Source organism: Filicampus tigris, chromosome 12, assembly GCF_054856515.1.
Source record: "Filicampus tigris isolate MCC_2025a chromosome 12, RoL_Ftig_1.0, whole genome shotgun sequence".
Lineage (NCBI taxonomy): Eukaryota > Metazoa > Chordata > Actinopteri > Syngnathiformes > Syngnathidae > Filicampus > Filicampus tigris.
Genome location: NC_141228.1, coordinates 8,927,801 through 8,943,065, shown reverse-complemented (window position 1 = coordinate 8,943,065; position 15,265 = coordinate 8,927,801). Strand labels below are relative to the sequence as shown.

Sequence of the window (15,265 nt, the reverse complement as noted above, 5' to 3'; positions counted from 1 at the left end):
GACTCAGTCATTATCAAGAATAGCATGAGGTTTTTTTTCAAGGGGAAGGGGGAAGAAATGGAAAGAGAAATGGTTATGATTTGTCTTGTGTTGGATGCCAAGAAAACTGGTGTAGCAGTTTTCCCTCCTACTCATTTTTCTCCCATATTTAAGCCGGCTGCATGCTCCTGGTAGACATTTACCACATCAAGGGCCCATTCAAGTTTCTATCACTCGCGTTTGTGTGAGGGGGGAAAGGGGAGGACTGCATTAAAGTAACCCCTTTAAAACAATAAAGTGAGGGTGGAGAGGGGCTGTGATGCTACAGTACTCCTGTGTGGTCTCTTTCTCCCCCCGCCCCACTTCTCTCTCTCTCTCTCTCTCTCTCTCTCTCTCTCTTGGGTTCCTCCCTCTCTCACATTCTCTCCAAGCCTATGAGCTGGCGAGGGCCCTTCCTTACTACACACCCAGCGGGGCTTTAAAAAGGCAGGTCTCACTCTCCATGCGCTTCTGCCGTTTTGGTTTTGGCGTTTGCTTCTGAAAACGGGTCGTGTCCAGCATCTTCAGCCTCCAGGTCACATCACACCAGGGATGCAGACGCCACATCTCTGGCTTTGGAATCTCCCACTCATTCTTCTGGGAAGTGTGCTGCTGGCAGGAGATAGGGCTGCTGTGGAAAGCCAAGGTGAGGAGTCAACAAGGATACTAGTGGTCCCTGTGGCTGGGCTATTTCTAGCACCATGTGTACAGATGCAGGTAAACTCAACATGTTAATGTGTGTGAGGACAGAGTGTCCTCAGAACAGAATGCACAAACTCAGGTGTGTAAGCAGAGAGAGAAGTCAGCAATCCTGCACATGGGTAAAAGTGGAGCGGAGCACATAACATCTCCCTTTCCTGTGTTTACCTGTTTAAGGACAGTGGAAGGATGGTAATTGTTAGTATTTTTGTTTGGTACCTGCATGTCAGTGGAAAGATGTTAATTGTTTGTATTTTTGTTTGGTACCTGTATGTCTTAATGGACAGAAAACATTGTGGTTTCATGATTGTATAAGACTGATTGTGTTTTGAGTGGAAATGTGGTGGGTAGGTTAAATAGAGCTAGGCCAGTCAATGTGTTAGGTATTACAGTAGAGTAAACAGGCAAAGCACTAACACTCCTAATATCTTCCGATATTGTGCTGCTATCCTTCCACATGTTTAACACATGCACTTATCACATTCTTGGTCATCTTCACAGTCCAGTACGAACATGAAAGAGAACCAGCCTACTGGGATGCCCAGGCCAAGTCGACGCTGGATGCTGCGTTGAAACTCCGTCCTCGGGAGCACCAGGCCAAAAACATAATCTTGTTTCTCGGCGATGGTACAGTTGTTGTTTTTTTTTCATTATTTTTAGAATAGATTCTGTCAAAAAAGCGAATGCAGTCTCGGTCAAGGGTAAATTCAAAATACTGTATGACAAACTGTTGAAAAGTAGAGCTCAATTTTGAATGCAGCACAATGTGTATGTGTGGGTAGTCGATAAGTACTCATTCTCGTTGGACTGAGTGGATGTCGATGGAATAAGAGGGCCAGTGCGTGTGCTCAGCAGGAAAATGACAGCCTGGACCAATCATTTGGAACAGATTTTATAAAGCTGACTGAGGTTCAGCATCCCGGTACCCTGATTAATAGGATTTATTCCAATCAATATTGCTTTGGTTGGAGCGAATGAAAACTGGTTATATGAAATAGTGACTAGCCCATAAATTGGCATGTAAATTAGAAGTCCACCCTAAGGATACAGACAAAAGTATGGCAACACTTGGACCTTGTACCTAAAACCAAACCCCAAAAGGATATGGATTTTATCTCCCATTTGCAGATATAATAGTTTCAGTTCTTTGTGAAAATATTTATCCAGTCCAAATGAGCATTTGTCAGGTCAAAGGTCACACAAGAGTCTAGCACACATTCAATTTTGGAGTTCATTCCATATGTATTTGATGGGGCTGAGAGACTCGGGGCTTTCACATTCTTTCACATTAAACTCATCCAAGCATGTCTTTATGGAACTTGCCTTGTGCACTGGGGAACAGTCATGCTGGTCCGGAAAAGGCCCTTCCCCAAAATGATACTTAACTACTGAGCCTCCTCATTAGTTAAGTATCATTTTACTTTACTCCTTTACTTAACTACTGAGCCTAGAATGAATATAGTTAATTGTTCGCCCCCATTATTCCTCAACATATGGCTACCATATTGACCAGTCGTTTGTTAGAAAAAGGAAAGCGTTGCGGTTATGTTCAGCCTACTACCTAAACTAAACATTGCAGGCTTAGGTTTATATTTATCAGGGGGACAGTACAGTCTAAATGCATAATGACATTTTGTGACAGATTACCCATTATATAAATCTTGGATGAGCACTTGTTTGTGGCAGGGGTTTGGGATGGGAGCGACAATTCAGGTGGCAACACAGATTAGTGCAGCGATGGTTGTCAGATTAGATCTGCAAGATGTGACCTCTTTCAGCAAAGTAACTGAAGTGATGACTACCAGCGGGAAAAAAAAAGTTCCCATTAAGGTTAGGACAGTATATTTACTGTGGTTGAGCATTTTATATATTTTTTTGTTTCAAGATATACTGTATGTTTGGTGTTCCCTCTGCCAGAGCCACTGTTTTAAATCAAACCTTTACTGGTTGAGAAAACTTTGCCCCACCAGTGGCACTATCACAAGTTTGTTATCACTTTTGTGATGTTAAGTTCTATGCATCATAATCGGGAGAGTCCAATAGTTGACCTTAAAGACAAAAAGTAGTATTGGGATACATATTTACGAGTATTGACATATGGATCAGACACAAATCTCAGAGATGTTTTTTTTTTTGTCAAAAAACTCCAATGTTTAGGTGAGTAGGTCTTGAAACTTGCAATAACTGCATCAAGACTGTGACCCATTGACATCAAATTTTTGCATTCTTCTTTTGTGGTGCTTTTCCAGACTTTCACCGTGGCCTCCACGGTTGTTGTGTGTTCCCTTTCAGTCTCTTCTATACTTTTTGAAAATGTGTTTTGCATTATCCACTGTACTACGCTGTACTTTTCTTCAAGAAGTCTTATGCAAAGTGTACATTGTGATACCTCCCCTCCTGCTTTCTGTAGGTTATTGCTGATGTCGCTAGCAGATGTTTAGGGTCTTTCTTTACAGCTCCCACAATGGTTCGACCATCATGTACCGTTGTTTTCATTGGTCCACCCATGCAACATCTGTTACTTTGTACACCAGTGGTTTCTTTGGAAAATCTAAGTGATTTTACTGACCATGGCCAATATCTATACAATGGCTCTGATTTGATCTGATTTTCCATCTTCTGTATTCTTCACAGTTCCTTGGTTTTCCTTCCTTATACAGCTATAGAGCTATGGTTTTCATGTTGGTTCTAACTCTACCTAGTATAAATGTAATCTTAGTTTTAGTCTTTGTCTAGTCTTGTAGGCAACACTCAAATGCGAAACTGAGAATAGACATATTCAACGATATTTATTGTTTGAATAATGGTATACAAATGGGCAAGAAACCTAACGTGTCAGTCACATGTAAAATAGTTAAGCATAAGGTGCTATCTTTCAAGTTTATTTTTGCATTCATCCAATCCAGATGTAAATACTTGGAAACAGAAGCTAAAATGTTGATCTCTCATATCATATTAATGTTTTTTTCATGTCAAAACCCAAATGTTTTCAGTCTCCAGCAAAATTAAAACAATTGGCTTCACCGTTCCAATACTTTTGAAGGTGCACGTTTTAATAAAATAACATTTTTAAACCCTGCCACTCTAATAAGGATAAGCGGCGCAGAGAATGGATGGATGGAACGCTCTAATTGTTCTAGAAAAAAAGAACTACCACAAGCAAACACTAACTAAACATGAGCTGTCCTATGCTGTACAGTAAGTTCTGTGATATTGCACAGCAGGAACTTGGCACATGTTGACACATGAGTTATTCTTTAAACAGTGGTCGTAATACTTGCCAAGTGCAGCTCTCTCTGAAAACCACTGACTTAAATGTGCAGGTCCATTTGTACTTTCAGTTGATGTTAATGGCATTGACTTTGTTTACTTGGAAGATGGTCAAATCCTCTTTTTACCTCAATTTGACAGGAATAGTCCTGGTTCTTCAAACAAACATTTTTTTCTTTTCAAACAAGTGGGGAAATGTCTGGTTCGGATTTTGGATGCTCATAAACTGAGGATACCTTTGGAAACTTTCAAGGGTCAATGAGGTCATTAAAGCAACACTGGGCAAGTATTCGACCTTAATAAAAAATGTTCACAACTCTTTTGATGAAACATTGACTTACAACTAGTTGAATGGGACTTTTGTCATGCCCTGAGGGGGTCTGTATCGTTTTTACTAGCACTAAGCAACGTTGAGGAGGGAAGGAGTAACCCTGGCACACAAAAAAAATACAAATGTCCTGAATTGCTTTACGGCATACGTCATTTCCTCCTTTCGCAATAAGGACGGAAGTCAATTCGAATGTCTATGCGCTATTACTGGTGTCATGGCAGAAGCCCCAAAACAAACAGAAAAACAAAAGTATTGATTAAACAACATTATATTCATTACCTCATCTCTATTCATCTTTCACGCAGCCACTAGAAATAGAAATGTAATTCAATCCAACTTGCAGGCCAGCAACTCAATAACCTGTCAGTCATTGTCTTTCAGGGATGGGCGTGTCTACTGTGTCAGCAGCTCGAATTCTGGAAGGTCAAATGCAGGGCAATGCAGGGGAGGAGACAGTACTGGCCATGGACACCTTTCCATATGTGGCACTTTCTAAGGTGACAACACAGTAGCACTACAAATTTAACAAATATAACATAAAGACACAAATATTTTGCCCCTATTGTGCTGAATTTAATTCAATGCAATTCATACTTTGCTGACACTGGAAAGCAGAGATGAATATTATTATTTTTGCTAAGACAGCTCTTGAAGAATCTGATTCCATTTTTTAGGTTACCACCTAATTTTTTATTCAATCACAATGTGGGAGATGTGGTCCAATGTATACAGTACATATGTGAAAAGAAGTTCAGTTATATAGTGTGTCTGTAATTTTTTGTTTATGATTTACTCTCTTTACGTGTCGCCTCGTCTCATGAATTCTCACAAAGACTTTGGCCCTCAAATTTCAAAGTCAACAGTTTCAGTCAAAATGCTGACTTTGTGACAAAAAGAAAATAGGTTTAAGGTGGAATCAAAGTTGAATCCAACATGTCTTTAATTATAATAATCATAGAGAGAAGGAAAGTTTAAAGCTGTAGTTGAGATGTTAAATACTGTATTTTCTTTCGTGCTAGGTCTAATCTGTCTTTCTTTGAAATATTCACTGTATTTTTTGAAAAGGAGAAGTAGCCCCAAAACAATTTCAGAGCAAGAGTACATTGTATTTGCCAGCACTAGAGTATGCTATGTATGGCATCCGCAGATTCACCAATTTGCCATTTTTTTTAATTTTATTTTTAAGGGGGGGGTCAATCCCGTTTTTCGTGGAGGAGACTTATATCGCCGCTTATTCAAGTTTTTGTGGGGGTTAATTTAAAAAATATATATATATTGAATAGAGGTCAAATATTTGGGGATTTTCACTATTTGCACGCCCGGTCCTTATTCCCCATTATTAGTGGGTATCCACTGTACTCTCTTGCATTTGAGGATTAAGAATTAATCTGGATAAATAATCAAGATAAGGGCAGTGTCTTGTTTGGCAAAATCATTTTCAGCTGCAGACAGGAATTAACCTCCGAAGCAAGTAGCACCTTGCCTGCTAATACAGTGGGCTATTGAATTGTGTCGACTGAAGAACCATTTAGAGCACTGGACTTAACCCTCCTGTTAAGTTTGCCCGGAAATGCAATTGATTTACTGGGTCAATTTGACCCATTATCCAAAGTGTCTGACAAAAATAATAATAAAAAAGATCTACCGGTAATTATTAACTCCATTGGTCACCATTCATTAATATTTGTAGTTCATTGAGCTCCTACATTTACTACTTAAAAAAATAATTTGCAATGGGTCAGTTTGACCCACAACGTAACAGGGGGGTTAAACATTTGATCATGTGTACACCATGTCTGAGATAGGAAACAGATAGTAAAAGAGTAAAAGAATTGTACATCAACTTCTTAATGTGAAAGAGATCTACCAAAAGAAATCCAGATTGCCTCACAACTCAGTACATGACGTGTATGATTATGGTTTATTACTTAGCCGTTGTACTTGAAATGAAATCTAATACGTAGCTTGTTATTGCTGAATATTTATGAACTGTATGGTTTTCTTAAAAATTATAGCCGGTAGGGATTGGTGAACATACATCAGATTCTTGCAAACTAACACTCAAAAGACCTAAATATGGTTGCCTCATAAGTGAGTAAATGTGACATTTTAAACATATTTTTTAGAATAAAAACCTTGGTAGATTTAAGTAAACAGCATCTGACAAAAAAAACAAAAAAAAAAACGATACACACATTTAAAATATCGAAGAAAGTTTCAACATCTTTGATTTGGAACACATGATAAGGTTACTTTTTGGTTTTGTAGCAAGAAAACCAAAACATTTTGAAAAGCTGATCAAAGATTCTGTCTTTACAAAGAAAATCTCCCTTCTCTTAACATTATCGTTTCCTACATTGACAAGTGTCAATCAGTGTATTTTTCCCACGTTTAGTTATACTGTTTTGATTTTTTTGTTTTTAGCAAATATATTTCTTCTCACCAGACCTACAGTGTGGACAAGCAGGTGTCAGACAGTGCAAGCACAGCTACAGCCTACCACTGTGGCGTGAAAGCGAACGCCAAAACCGTTGGACTGAGTGGCAATGCAGTGGCCTACGAATGTAACACCACCTTTGGCAATGAGGTATACTCCGTGCTGCGACGTGCAAAAGCCAAAGGTAAAGGGTCAGCAGTTTCAAGTGATTCTTATCTGTATAAGATGAATAAAACAATCATCTGATAAGCATGTTACTGGACTGACAACGGTTATAGTTCAATGTTCACAGTCGGATTAATTAGGAGATTATTTTGCATTGCTTAATAAATGTTTGGAGGGCTATTAAACAGCAGTTTTCATGACGTTGACCTAGTCCTAGAGTATGATGGACTTTTTTTTAGCTTCCTTAAAGCACTGCATGTTATATTTTTATGTTAAACCTTGCTAAACTAGGACTGAATTGCGTAGCCAGAAAAGACTATGGCTGGATTGTTACTGCAGGGCAAGAATGCCCTATTCCTATTTAGTGCTAATTTTAATGACTGTCCATGTTCCTCATGTTACAAATCTGTTTACTGAACATCTGAAACAACCCACATACTGTGTCCACATATCCCTATTGGAGATTGACACTTACTCCATAGGATTAAACGTTTGTTGATCTTGGCATTACTCCAATGGTGCATCAATTTCCCTTTTTCTGGGCTATTATATATTTAAACTGGCATCTTGCTGGTCTGTTGTTTGAATAGACGTATGTGTAACTGTAAACACTCCTTTTTGGGGTTTGCAGAGTGATGCTGTCACCTTTGATAGATCAGCCAGAATGAATAATGCCTAAAGAAATTCCTTCATTTCAAATGTATTCATCAGTCGTTTAATACGGTTGAAACTGCATTTAAAAGTAGCACATTAATGCACAAGATGCAGCATAAACAATTACAAATATATAAATTAGTCTTACAGAAACAAGAATATGCTTTTGCATGATTCTAAAACTTTATTTACTTTGTCCTAGTGGTCTTATGCAAGATTTAAACTGTTGTCACCTGTGCTAATTTTAGCGATCAGGCGTGTGCAAGTCCCCGTACAAAAATTTGGAAGATAGAATTGCCTTTCAATGCAATAATGTAGAATGTTCCAGTGGTTAATAAATATAATTAAAAACAAAACAAAACAAAAAAACACTTTAGTAGCACCCGAGCAGGTCATGTCAGCATGTCAGATATTAGCAGCAGTCTGCTTGCAGGTAAATGTAAATTTATAATTAATGAATGTTAACAAATACTGTCTTATCTTCACTGTCCAGGTAAATCAGTTGGTATCGTGACAACCACTCGGGTCCAGCACGCATCACCAGCTGCTGCCTATGCCCACTCAGTCAGCCGTAGCTGGTACAGTGATGCGGATATTCCCAGTAGCGCACGCCATCAAGGGTGTGTGGACATCGCCACCCAACTTGTTACCAACGTTGACATTGATGTGAGACCATCTCTATTAATTTGAAAAATATTGTTGTTTTTTTCCCACAAAAAAATTATTAGCCATTGTTTTGAAATTATGGAATTGCACAAGTGGGTGGTACGGTTTGCTGGCGACTACTCCTGGCTGTGCCGTGCCTCTTGCCCAAAGTCAGTTGAACATAATATACAATTCATAGACGGATGGATGGAATTCAATTCCACAGACATATTTACTCTTTCCCGGTATGTATTAAATAGATTTAGTCATCACGTTCACTTATAGAAAAGACTGTATAAAGTTTATTGCTTGGAGGTATGGGTGAATCTTTATTATTTTATGGCTGAATTTTCTTACAGTGTAATGGGTGTGCAAGGACTTTGATCTGGTTAAATCAGGACAGGGTAAATGTGCAGAAACATATTGTATTGTCATAATTATGAACAGGGAGTTTAATGTTTAGCATTTGTTTGGGTTGTTATTAAGCACTTGGGTTGTTGGTGCTCATCACACTATAGGATTTGAACAAATGCTGTAAATATTACTGTGCACAACGTTCAGGCATGTTACAAAGTCTTGCTCAGTTGACAATTCTATCAGCTGATCCAAAGCCAGTGTACAACAGCTGGTTACTATTTTTTTCCCCCACAAGGCATCCAATTGGCTCAGCCGACCCTTTCACCATGCTAATTTGACTAACGTCATGCAGGAAGCCTTGTTCAAGGGCTATCTGTGTGCCAATTCATGTGTCTTTCTTGACTTGACAAATTACAAGCCACTCTTTAGAGTTGCTTTCTTTGCCGTCGGTTTTCCATGTACAAAGTATGAGCGTACATGCCAATAAGCTGTGTTGCCAAATATCAAACATACTGTTTATCGTGAAAAAAAACATGAGGTTTCTTTTTTTGACTGAGTCAGTTAATCCTGTTTGGCTAGAGTTCACATCCAACGGCTGTCATTAGCATCTTTTACACAGAGGTTGCGTGATACTGTCTTAAACATGAAACCGGCATTGTACTGCCTCATTTATTTATACAGGTTATACATGTACACATGCAAAATAACATCCCAGCATGATATAGTATGGAGCATTTTGTGATGGGAAAACAATAGCATCAGTCACTTAAAGACCAGATTTTTTAATTACACAAACAATGGTGCAGGTCTATAACGGTGTCAGACTTTAGAACTGTTCATCCAATGTCGTCCATAATAAAACGGCTCTTGGTGTCCCTTTAAGGTGATCCTGGGAGGAGGGAGGATGTACATGACACCTAAAGGCACTGCGGACCCAGAGTATCCAACCTCCAACTCTCGCAAAGGGGATCGCAAAGACCGGAGGAACCTTATAGACGTCTGGTTGAAGGCTAAACCAGTAGGGTCATCTAAAATGGCTTTTAAAAAAAAACATACACACAAGTAGTACTTTTGATTACACTCAAAGAGATGATACAAAGTCTATCATGTCAATGCTTTGTCTCATGTGTACACTAATGTGTCTTTCAGAACAAGAATTCACACTATGTTTGGCACAGGAAGGAGTTTGATGAAATCGACGTTAAAACTACTGATCGACTCATGGGTGGGTAAATTTTAACTTTAATATAAATAAGACAGGCAAGCAGATGAAATGCAAGTGTATACTATATGAATGCACTGGCAATATTCTATACACACACATTTGCATACGTGTGTCCAGCCCACCTAGTTGTTGATAGACATAGCTCCATCTTATCTTATGTTGTGAAACCTTTGCAGGGTTCAGAAACAACACATCAACTTCCATCTTAACAGCCATATGAACTAATCAAAGTGTGAAACCGTAACTTGATAGCTGTGGGTCATTAAGTCCTTACAACGGTGATAAGAAGCCAAGGACATGTTTCTTGCTCTATGTACCGTGCACCATCTTGTCGCCTTCCGTTTGGCCAAATAAATAAAAGTCCCAGACGTTGATGAAAACTCTTAAGTATTCACTTATTCTTTATTACGTGCCTCTTACTCATTACAAACGTTTGGAAGCACTTTTACCATATTGTTATATCACCATTTCTGGTAACTCCACACTATACTTTGCATTTGTACAAGCACTTATCCACAACTATTTATAGATGCATAGGTTGTTGGCTTTAAGTGCAGGTCACAAGTACCGGTAGTTCAATGTTCATTTTCAGTCATTTGAGATGAAAGGACATTATGGAGACTACCATGGGAGAAATATATTTTTATTTTCGGTGTGTTTTTTCTGTTGCTATATTTTGTTTCAGTTTTTGTAATGCTTTTAATGTTTTATGTAAAGCATTTTGTATTGTCTTGGACATGAAATGTGTTGTACAAATAAACGAGCTTTCCTTTATTTATTTATAATAATATTACTTAACTGAATTAAAAGTCTCACCTTCCTTTCCTGTGAACAGCTTGGCATTTGCAGCCAACCCTTCTAAAGTCACCTGTTAACAATTAGGTCTATTTACAACATGTTTTTCCTAGCATGTCCTCTACATTCTCAAACTTATGTTTCCATCACCTAAACTTTTTGGGTGTTGCCTTTTTTAATCAAAGATAGATATTTTTCTTCAGTTTGAAATTCTGGCCTATTTTTATGGTTATTTTATTCATCTAAAATGTGTGTGTATGATGGAATATTTGAAATAGTACTGTAAACATCATCTATAATCTCACCTGTTTTGTTTCAGGTCTGTTTGAGCCAAAGGATATGAGATTTGAAGTTTTCCGAAACACCAGCCGGGACCCCTCTATTGTGGAGATGACGGAGAAAGCCATTCAGATCCTGAGCAAGAATCCAAAAGGCTTTTTTCTTTTTGTGGAAGATGAGTACTAGCAGTAGAAGAAGGATGTGTCATGATAAACAGTAACTTCTGGAACTGATATAGCTGTACACTGTATATAAACAGAATGCATTGTGCTATTAGTCAGAAATATTGAGAAATACCCAATCATTCAATCAATGGATTAATTGGAGTCTGGGCTCCCTCTGACTCTTAATTCTTATTCTTGCCAAGAAGTTTTGGAGCATTTCTGTGCTTCCAACATTTTGTTTATACGTACCACCAAAATCCTCACTTTTCATGAACCCCCCAAACTGACATGATTGTTCAGCCATTAACATTGCATCGTCAGAGAAATCAAGCCATTTTCAACACTCAAGTAAGAATAAGTACCCATATGTGTGAATTGACCAATAGCATAGACTTGTGAAAAAATATTACATTTACCAAATTGTGCCAGATTTTGGCCAGACGCCAGCGATATATATAAATCATCTTCTCTTGTTTCCCATTACGAGGGAGAATTGATCATGGACACCACGATGGCATAGCCAAACTTGCACTGACAGAGGCTGTGATGTTTGACCGAGCAATTGATCGAGCTTCACAGCTTACCAGAGAATCTGATTCACTGACTGTTGTCACGGCTGACCACTCTCATGTCTTCACTTTTGGCGGCAACACACCCCGAGGAAATCCAATCTTTGGTATGAATCATTTAAATCCATGTTCTGTTTGACCAGTATATTATTATTCTCATTCACCACATGTTTTTTTGGCGACCCAGGGCTAGCACCAAAAAAAGCAGATGACCAAATGCCTTTCACCAGCATCCTGTACGCCAACGGCCCTGGTTATGTGCATATAAATGGAACCAGAGGGAACATCACGATGGTGGATTACTGTAAGGACATGATAATAACTTTCAGATGTAGAACTTGTCTGTGCTTGGGTGTATTGATTTAATTATAGCTTGCTTTTAATCACTGGGAAGCAAAAGTTCAGCTATAATATTTATAGGATTCACCGTGCCCTCCTCTGTTTTGTTTTAAACTCTTCTGTGTAAATGTACAGTGCATGTACCTAAAAAAAAACTCATTTGTCTTTCTTTGTGGAACACTGTACAAGCACTGACCCAGTTCGTCCTTCTCCTGTTCTGCACTATTTGACTCAGTCATTGCATTATATACTTGGTGTGTGCTGCTCTTTCTTGGGATGAATTAGTTTTATAAACCCTCAATTTTGTCTGCCTCAGTAAAAAGAGTAGTAAACCATCCGTTTTGACAGGCGCAACACATCTGGACCTTGGTTAAAGTGGGATTAAGATTGAGGGATTAATTTGTAAAATATATAGTATTTGTCTTGAGAATCCTCACATTGACGCTGGTTATTCTGATGATGGTACATTTTGATTATAGGTATAAATGTGTATATATGAACATTTCAAATATAGTAGCCCTGTAAAAATACTTGAAAAAGTAGAGAAAGACCCTGATTAGAGTGATTTGCAGAACATTGGTTGTGCAGTCCACAGATGCAAAGACAGCTGTTCATGGGTGTCTAAAAATAGACCCAGTGTCCAAAAGGCCCCATGTTAGATTTCACCGACTGGCATGACGACATGGACTTGTGTGGCAAATGAGTGGCACTGGAAAGGATCATACTCACACTGGCAAATGAGGCTGGTTGAAAAGTTAAGATGTTAATTATCTTAGTGGCAAAATCAAGATCTCAATTCAGGCCTGAAGATTTCTGGTCTTCTGCGTTTTCTTTGTGGTTTCATAAAGGTAGAGCTCAGTTACATTCTCCTCTCTACTCATTTTATTTGCAGACGACGAAGAGTACATGCAGCAGGCCGCCGTCCCTCTGGACGCTGAGACACACGGTGGCGAGGATGTCGCCATTTACGCCAAAGGCCCCATGGCTCACCTTTTCCATGGGGTCAAAGAACAGAACTATGTAGCTCATGTTATGGCCTATGCAGCCTGTTTGGAACCCTACACAGACTGTCCCCCTAAACCTCATTCCCACACATCCACTGCATGCGCGAACACACCCTCAAACCTAATATTTGGACTAATTGGCCTCCTTTGGCTGTCCAGATGACATCTACACACAAACTATACACATGCATCAACAGCTATAATAATGCAAGTAAATAGCATCCTTGCAGCAGGGAATAATTAAAGCAAATGTGTATTGAGCCATCTCATTTTGAAATTCAAGAAACTATTTCGACATTGTGCAAATATGCAAACAAGAAAAACAAACAATATTTTAAATAATCTCCAGTCAGCCATTGGTATATGTAAAGCCGTATGTGGAATTTTCACTTAAAGCAATATTCTCATATTGCCAGGTTTCTGTCCTATTATCGTCATTTTGATTATTTGCACATGAATCTGAGGCTGACACACCAAGAATAACTTGAAGGCAACAAGGAGGCTGAAGGATCATTTTTCAGTTTGTGGATGCACATGTTGACACTGAATGAAGGGCTGGACTCGGAACCAGGAGCCATCTTGCCATGCCAAGCCGTTGCACCAATAGACCTTAAGAATTTATAATGGTACTGTACATCTTTCCAGGTTTTTAGGATTTAATTTTTTTTTTTTTTTTTTTTTAAGCAATGGTGTCAAATCTGGACCTCATGGGCACCGCAGTTCATTTTTTTTGTTTGTTTGAGTTACTGTCACTAATCTATTTTAGTTGTCCATGAATGTATTTTATATGCAAAATGTATTTTTTTTTTGTATTTTTTACAGTGTTTTTGCAGAATGTCTGATATAAAAAATAAACAATATTAATGCTAACTTAAGTACAGTACTCGTTTTATTCTTTGAGCTAATAATAATCATCCATCCATCCATCCATCCATTATCTATACCGCTTATCCTCACAAGGGTTGCGGGCGTGCTGGAGCCTATCCCAGCTGCCTTCGGGCAGCAGGCGGGGGACACCCTGAATTGGTTGCCAGCCAATCGCCGGGCACACAGAGACAAACAAACACTCACAATCACACCTAGGGACAATTTATAGTGTCCAATCAACTTACCATGCATGTTTTTTTTTGGAATGTGGAAGGAAACCGGAGTTCCCGGAGAAAACTCACGCAGGCATGGGGAGTAATAATAATTGTAATCATAATAATTAAGTACTTAAAGAGAAGTCAACCCAAACATATCTTTTTTCAAGAATATGTTCTATGTAGGCCCACTAGTTAAAACAAGGCATTCTGATAAATATTGCGTTTGTGGAATAGGAGTTAATCCACCCGTTTTTAACCATCTCTGGGTGCGGCCATTTTGTCACTTCTGTCGACTGAAAATGACATCACACACCCTCAGGGCTCAGGTAATGACCAATCACAGCTCACCTGTTTTCTGAAGCTGAACCATGATTGGTCGTTATCTGAGCCCCGAGCATCTTTGATGTCGTTTTCATTTGACAGAAGTCAGAAGTCACACCGTAATTTATTTCTCATGTCCAATGTTGATGCTGTCTGTGGGACACCAAGTCTAATGTGTACAGTGAAAATAAAAATGTCTTGATGGTGAAAAATTTTATTTTGACTTAGTTCTGAGTCTATGCACACGTTTTCAGCAGATATCAAACATATATAATGAATCTAGAAACAAAACTCTAAATTCACTTTCTAGGGTGTTTAAATAAATGTAGTATTTCGTCGCTGTCCTGTGAAAAAAAACACATGTCCATTTTTTTCAATTTTCCTATTTTTACATGAATGGTGTTTCCGCGTTACAGACATCACATTAACATGAAAATTATTATTTTTTCCTAAATTGGACAAACCGGTAAGTGTTTTTAACAGGACAGCAACTACATGTTCCTACCTGTTCCGATAAAGTGGCCATAAAGTAATCTACTGGAGATTTGAAACCCGTTAGGATCATCATGAGCATAGCATACAATAATATAATGATCGGTCGTATAAATAAGATAATAGACCACTAGAATGTCACTAACACACCCAATGTTAAGTGTTACTGTACGGACGCAAGTAATTGTATTTGCACATGGAGATAGTAAGTATCAGATATAAGTAAGCCTTAAAAAAATTGTTGTATGCTTTTTCCATTTTTCTGCCCATGTTTACTGAAAGCTGCATTCATATAAAAACTTTGTGGACAATACCCGATGCCAAGCCAAGAACTCCATTTATTTAGCGCCCCTACTCCAGTCCCTTGTGTGTGCGATGTTACCTTCCCCTTTGCCTGTTGTAAAAGATATGTGCCC

The 15,265-nt window shown here is 38.6% G+C and overlaps 1 protein-coding gene across 2 annotated transcripts; it reads left to right on the top strand.

Annotated features, from left to right (window-relative positions):
• The first annotated feature begins 471 nt into the window (after positions 1 to 471).
• alpi.1 (alkaline phosphatase, intestinal, tandem duplicate 1) lies at positions 472 to 13,728 on the top strand. 2 transcript variants are annotated; one of them, XM_086047099.1, is made up of 11 exons: positions 472 to 664; positions 1,219 to 1,344; positions 4,700 to 4,815; positions 6,765 to 6,939; positions 8,068 to 8,240; positions 9,460 to 9,594; positions 9,726 to 9,801; positions 10,916 to 11,050; positions 11,524 to 11,715; positions 11,796 to 11,912; positions 12,840 to 13,728. In XM_086047099.1, exons 1-11 carry the CDS (start codon positions 571 to 573, stop codon positions 13,112 to 13,114), a joined length of 1,614 nt encoding a protein of 537 aa, XP_085903225.1. In that variant the 5' UTR covers positions 472 to 570; the 3' UTR covers positions 13,115 to 13,728. The 2 variants fall into 2 exon arrangements, with proteins under 2 accessions (XP_085903225.1, XP_085903226.1); XM_086047100.1 differs by having other exon boundaries at positions 648 to 664; positions 6,743 to 6,939.
• Positions 13,729 to 15,265: the final 1,537 nt, after the last annotated feature.